Source organism: Cokeromyces recurvatus (genome assembly GCF_025118155.1).
Source record: "Cokeromyces recurvatus strain NRRL 2243 chromosome Unknown BX663scaffold_3, whole genome shotgun sequence".
NCBI classification, from domain to species: domain Eukaryota; kingdom Fungi; phylum Mucoromycota; class Mucoromycetes; order Mucorales; family Mucoraceae; genus Cokeromyces; species Cokeromyces recurvatus.
In genome coordinates this window covers 1,129,063-1,135,599 of record NW_026251389.1, presented here as the reverse complement: position 1 = coordinate 1,135,599, position 6,537 = coordinate 1,129,063, and the positions used below count along the sequence as shown (strand labels likewise).

General features: G+C 28.4%; 2 protein-coding genes across 2 annotated transcripts; both read right to left on the bottom strand.

Moving 5' to 3' along the window:
• Nucleotides 1-1,998: 1,998 nt before the first annotated feature.
• Nucleotides 1,999-3,862, bottom strand: BX663DRAFT_548851 (uncharacterized protein; the record flags this gene model as incomplete). Its single annotated transcript, XM_051531107.1, has 4 exons — nt 1,999-2,945; nt 3,038-3,259; nt 3,347-3,772; nt 3,853-3,862. The coding sequence occupies 4 exons, from the start codon at nt 3,860-3,862 to the stop codon at nt 1,999-2,001; spliced, it is 1,605 nt and encodes a 534-aa protein (XP_051386678.1).
• Nucleotides 3,863-5,615: 1,753 nt separating this feature from the next.
• Nucleotides 5,616-6,491, bottom strand: BX663DRAFT_497342 (60S ribosomal protein L21-A). The gene is made up of 4 exons (XM_051525901.1): nt 6,391-6,491; nt 6,150-6,306; nt 5,871-6,064; nt 5,616-5,804 (listed from the first exon to the last, which is right to left on the bottom strand). Exons 1-4 carry the CDS (start codon nt 6,407-6,409, stop codon nt 5,692-5,694), a joined length of 483 nt encoding a protein of 160 aa, XP_051386677.1. The 5' UTR covers nt 6,410-6,491; the 3' UTR covers nt 5,616-5,691.
• Nucleotides 6,492-6,537: the final 46 nt, after the last annotated feature.

Sequence of the window (6,537 nt, the reverse complement as noted above, 5' to 3'; positions counted from 1 at the left end):
AAAAATAGAGAAAAAGAAAAAGATTGATAAATGATTATTAAGTATATTATAAGATTTGACTTTCTTCTTCATAACTACTGGTATAGACGAACTTTAATTTTAGTTATCTGAGTTCTAAATAAATCATGATATTTTTTTTTTTTTTTTTTTTTTTGCATTATCATTGACATAAGCTTAATAATTTGACTGCAACTTTTCATAGAATAGTCAATTTGAGTATAATACTACCATTTTGAATTGAATCTCTCTCTCTTTTTTTTTTTATAATAAATTACACTATTCCTCTTCATCAAAGGTTATCTTTTAGCAGCAATTCGTATTTAATAAATAATGTATTATAATAAGAAGTTGCACATGATCTCAAGGTGATACAACAACACGATTGCAAAAAAAAAAAAAAAATCTTTTTCATTCTGCACTTATTTACCATTCATCATAATAAGCTAAATAGCCAACCGTCTTATTACTATTGTTATGTAACTTATAAAACGAAATAATAAAAAAAGGGGGGGAAACATATATAATATCAGAATATCTTATCAAAAATTCACGATTGGGTATTAGAGGACATCAATGATTTTTTTATTATTATTAAATACTCTGTTTTATGATGTACATTCTATCAGGTTGTTTAACAGCTCTAATATTTCAAATAATCTGATTTGTTTCTCTTTGTTAGACAAAAAGGGAAAGGTATTAGTCTTACGTTCTACTTATATATATACATATATATATATATATATATATATATATTTTCAATATTGTATATATCTATTATATTCTCTTGCTTTAATTCAATGCTATAAAATTTTATTCTCAAGCCTTTTAGATACGGCTAGCAGCAGCAGCAGCAGCAGCAGTAGTAGTAGTAATAGAGAATGGCTTGATTAAAGAAAGAAAAAAAAAAGACATGATATATTGTATTGCATGTAACTCATTAGATAAGACCTTGTAATTGTGTCCATTACACATAAATTCCCTATCTTTGCCCTTTTTTTATTTTTAAAACGTAAACTATCACACAAAGATACAGTATTTAATTACATAGGATCTAGTATACCTTTATGTGTTCGATACCCTGAAGGAATTTGAAGAATTAAATTTCAAAAGATAATAATTGTTGAGGTGATATATGTATATGCTAACAACTAGGAATACTACTATTGATTTATTTAAAGAAATAATAATAGATGATAACGATCTAAAATACTTTAGTTGAAGGATATAAACCTAGTTGCAGCTTGAGTATAGTTTATTTATTTTAAACAAGTATATTTTTCGAAAAAATTATATCTTAGAAGCTCGATATATATATATGCTGTAGTACAATTCTAAGAATTATATCAACTACACAGATTATTCATATCTGGTTCTTTTTTTTTTCTTTTCTTTCCTCAGGTTTATATGCAGAAAGAAAAAAAAATTGTTTACATCTCTAGTTTCTATAAGTTATTAGAACTATAGAGTACAGAATAAAAATCAATAAATCATTTTTTTTAAGAAAACGTTATCAAGGACTTTGACTATAAGTTATTCTATAAAATGTATGTATGAGCTATTCTATTGCATCCCATCTCACTCTATATCATCAACATAACAAGAGTGCTAGATATTAGAAATCAAGTATTTATTTATCGACTTTGGATTCAATTTATAACTGCCTTTTTTCAATAATAAAAGAAATTCTCTTAACATGAGCCCCAACTCTGTTACCTACTACTAACTAATCTCTTTTGAATTATTATTATTTTTTTTTAAAAAAACCATTTAATATGTAAAGATAACAAATAATTATTTATTAAAAGATTAAAAAAAAAAAAAAAAAAAAAAAAAAAAAAAAAAGTAAAAGAAAAAATTATACTTATATATATAATGTAATAGTAAGAGTAAGTAATAGTAGTAAATAGTCATTATAAAAATAAATTATATAAAAGTAAATGTATATAAATATATGAAAAAAAAAGAGAGAGAGAGAGAGAAAGAGAGATCCTATAGTTATTATCGATCTACCGATTCCAAAACACTGGCTGTACTGCTATAACTTGCTGTATACTTGCCAATAATCTTTTTTAAAGCTTTATCTAGATCCTTCCAACGAAATACCTTTAGATCCTTCTCGATATTTCGAGGTTTAGGATCACCAAAGGCCATAATTAATTTAAAGAATTCAGCGGACTCAGGTTTCATCTTGGCTACGGTTCGAGGCTGAAATCCTTCTAGATTTCTTCGAATACGATTCTTTTCTTCAACTGTAAATGAGACACCTAAGAGGTGCTGTAACAGAAAGATACAATCTACGGATGTAATATAATAATCATCCTCCCATCGAATACAGGAGACAAGGATCTGATGACGTAGATCAGGCCGTGGTCGTTCAAGAGTGATACTTGGCATCTCGAATCGTTCACAATGACAAAAGATTTCATTACCCTCTTGACGACGAAAGAAACGAACAAGACGACGTTGGTTATTTTCTTCATCTCGTGTCCAATTCTCCATCATTGTCTCCAAGTCATTTTCAATATGTAACGTAGGCCTGTTAAGAAGATTAGCAAATGGATTAGAGTGAATGATAGGTGGCGGATAAGCAGCGGGGGTACCAGTGGATGTGATAGCTAATGAAGGTGGATGAGGATGAGGCTGAGCAGGTTTTATTTGTATTGGATGTGGTGTAGTTGAAGAGACTGAAGGAGAAGATGGAAGGATTGGTAATGGTTGTGAAAATTGAGATAGTGTATCAACAATAGGTACCATGTATCCTTCATGTTGAGATGATGATGATGGTGGTGGTGCTGGTGCTGGTGGTGCTGGTGCTGTCGGTGGTACTTGTGCACTTAATAAAGATGCTGCTGCTGCTGCTGCTGCTGCTGATGTTGTATCCATTTGATTATCATGTTGATAAGTTGATTGAAATGTGTTAGGAGAATAATTTAACATAGATTGTTCTAAACCCTCCCAAAAAAAAAAAAAAAAAAAAAAAAAAAAAAAAAATAGCTTTAAAAATGCATGCATTTAATACTTGGTTTATATTATTTACCTTCAAAATATTCTCTTGGCCTTGAAGAGGGTTGAGTTGGAGGTAAACCTATATAAGGAACATGTGCAGCCATATTAAGATAACCTGGTGTCGTAGTTGGATAATAAGAAGATACATTTGTAGGTGCATACATACTAGTTGTTAGAGAAGAAGGTGATGTTGGATGTGTAAGATGAACTGTATCAGTACTATGATTCGTTTGTTGTGAAGGAACTATGTGTTCTAAAGAGACAAGACGAGAAAAAAAAAAAGAAGGTATAGAGCGTAAGAGATGTTATTTATATGTCTTTAAATAGATTGAATTTTTACCTTGTTGTTTTGAAGTGTCTGCTATTGTAGTTGTATTATTGAATTGATTAAATTCGTTTGTTAAAAAGTATGAGAAATAGCCAATAAACCAGCAATCCAAAATTTTATTTTGATCTTGTACAACTAAAAGATAAATAGGGACTCTTGATAAGTTTGTACAAGAAACATAATCTGTATTAGGCACAGTCGTATGAAGTATCATTGTTTGAGTGACTGTATTCAGTGAATATTGACATGTGGTGAAACAAGTATTAAAAGCGATTCTTAAAAGACTTGGGTCGATATCATGTATATCTAATTCAATTTGAAAGGAATCATCCACTTGACCCTGTAATGGTCTCCAGTCTAATACTCGTGGTTGTTTAAATGCATTTGTGGATGGATGAGGGATCCATTTATGATATGTTGTTGGTAAATTATTAAAATCTTGAATTGTATATGTTTAGACGTCATAGATATAATATTAAAAAAGGAAAAAATAGTGTAGATATATGTATTTACATTACTTTGTGGCATATGCATCAAAGAAAAGATAGCAATAAAATGATAGCTGAGTATATATGTATTTGTGTGTGTGTATATACATATATATTTTTTTTTATCTATCAATGTACAATCACACAATAATTCAATTGTCAAACTGACTAAAAAATGATAAAAAAGAAGGTAAGTAAAAAAATAAAAAAATAAAAAATAAAATAAAAGGAAAGACAAAATATTCTTTTTTTCTTGAGCAAAAATAGTATGAAAAAAAAAAAGAGAGAGAGGGAAAATACATGCACACGATGAAAAAAAAAAAAAAAAAAAAAAAAAAAAAAAAAAAAAAAAAAAATTGTTAGCGTGACATTATAATGTTCTTTTCATAAAAAAAAAAAATCTGTTTATCCCAGCAGCCAAGTTAAAAATAACTGTTTTCTATTGTTAAGTAATAAAATTAAACTTACACACTTGTACCTTTTTTATTACCTAAAAAGAGAAGGATTTGTATCTTTTTAATAATTGACAGCTGCATAAATGTCTGGTTTTTTTTTCTTGTCTTTTGCTTATTTACCTTGTATCAAAGAATACGGCTGTATTGTATGGTAATAAACAGAACTAGTTTGTGTGTGTGTGTGTGTGTGTGTGTGTGTGTATGTATGTATGTGTGTATATGTATATATATGTGTATATGTATATGTATGTGTATGTGTATGTATGTATTTCTATATGTTTTCTATTTCTTTTCTGATTTTTTTCATCCAAAAGAAAAAAATAAAGACTTACGTGAAAAAAAACCAAGAAAAAAAAACGTCTTTTTTGTTAATATTGGCGTTTATAAAATTTCTTTAAAGAAACTCTTTGAATAAAATGATTCACTATTACTTTCATTTCATATACAAAATAGAAAGCAATTATTATTAAAAAGAGGTGCCGTTAGTCTAGTGTTCTCCACTTTAAATTTAATTATTTTCCGATCCATAACGTTAAAAACGCATGGTTGTACATCATTCACCACCCATGTGATACTTACCTATTATAAAAGAAAAAGAGAAAAAAGAAAAGGAAACGAAGAAAAAAGAATAAAAAAAAAAAAGTAATGTATGCCTTTTTTTACTTCTTCTTGTTTTCATTATATATGCACGAAAGGTAAAACTACTTCAATTATATTTAAGCTTTGCAAAAAAAAAAAAAAAAAAAAAAAAAAAAAAAAAAAAAAGAATTTATAGCTTGAATGATGTTATAATTTGAAACAATTCAAATAAAAAGGATTTTATTCATGAGAATATTATGTTTGTTAACTTGATTGAAAAAAAAAAAAAAAAAAAGAAAAGAAAGAAAGAAAACTGGTATTGTTTCAGTGTATAAATGTTATTCAGACAACGAATATTATTGTGTGTCATGTTATATTCATTATTACTGTAAACTACATTTGTCTTTTATATATTTATATAGAGTAGCTTATTGCTAAATTCAAAACTAGGATCAAATATGAACATTTACTGTTATGCATAATCTTATTTAATAATCAGATATGTTTATAATATATACACACCTTTATCTGATCTTGAGTCATTATTATTGTTAACAATACTATAGAAGGCTATATATAAAAAATATATATTTTTGTATATATAAATATCATGCTTCACAAAACAAGCCCCTCTTCTATTATAGTATTTATATACACATATCTCCAATAGTGTTAATCTTTTTTTTTTCTCTCACATCTTAATTCCTCGATAATAAATAGAGTAGAATAAATAACTACAAACTGTAATAAAATATAAATACTGATGAATAAAATAGGGGTTTTTTTTATTGCATCATGGTTAGTTTATCGACACTCATTATTTATTTTAAATTCCTTAAATAAGGGTCTCATAAGCAATGGGGGCAATAGTTTGAGGAACATTACCCTTGGTAGAAACATGACGAGCTTCACGAGGTTGAGCAGGGATTCTCTTAAGGTTGAAAGAAACTATACAAAGAAATAACATTCAATAATCTATATACCTTAATTTCTTTATATAATTTATATATTTACCACCAGCAGCCTTAGCTTCCTTCTTCTTTTGAGCGTTGGCAGCAACACGATCCAAGAATTCTTGACGACACTTGGAATGCTTAACATGTTCGACACGGACGTTAACACGCTTTTCCATGTAACGGTTACCAACTCTCTTGTGAACAATGACACCAACAGCAGACTTAGTGACATTGTAAACAACACCAGTACGACTATTATATTAAATACTTTTACATTAGCTATTTGGTCCATCACTTTTTATTTTTTTTTGTTTTTTTTTTAAATTGATAATCTTACCCATGGTAGAACTTGTGAGGCATACCCTTCTGGACAGCAGCGTTGGCCTTAATGTCGACAATATCGCCAACTTTGTAAGTTTTCAAGTAAGTAGAGAGAGGAATGACACCATGCTCTCTGAAGTTACGAGAGAACATATGGCGAGTACGAGCGCGAACTAATTAAACACAAATAAAATAACAACTCTTCAATTAACTGAAAAATGTTCTCATCAATACAATCTTTCTAATTCGAAACTTACGACCGAACGAGTGAGGCATCTTGTACGAAGTGGTATGGAAAGAGACCGAAAAAAAAGGCTGAAAAGAAAAAAATTATTATTATAGTCTGAAGAAAAAAAAATTGTGGTGGCTTAGATTTTTTTTTTTTTGAACGGTGTTAAAGTGAG

What these genes read in the sequence shown, in the direction of transcription:
- BX663DRAFT_497342 (XM_051525901.1), bottom strand. An exon ending in CCTCACAAGTTCTACCATGG is followed by an intron (nt 6,065 to 6,149) that starts GTAAGATTATCA and finishes TTAATATAATAG; the next exon opens with TCGTACTGGTGTTGTTTACA. An exon ending in GGAAGCTAAGGCTGCTGGTG is followed by an intron (nt 5,805 to 5,870) that starts GTAAATATATAA and finishes TTCTTTGTATAG; the next exon opens with TTTCTTTCAACCTTAAGAGA.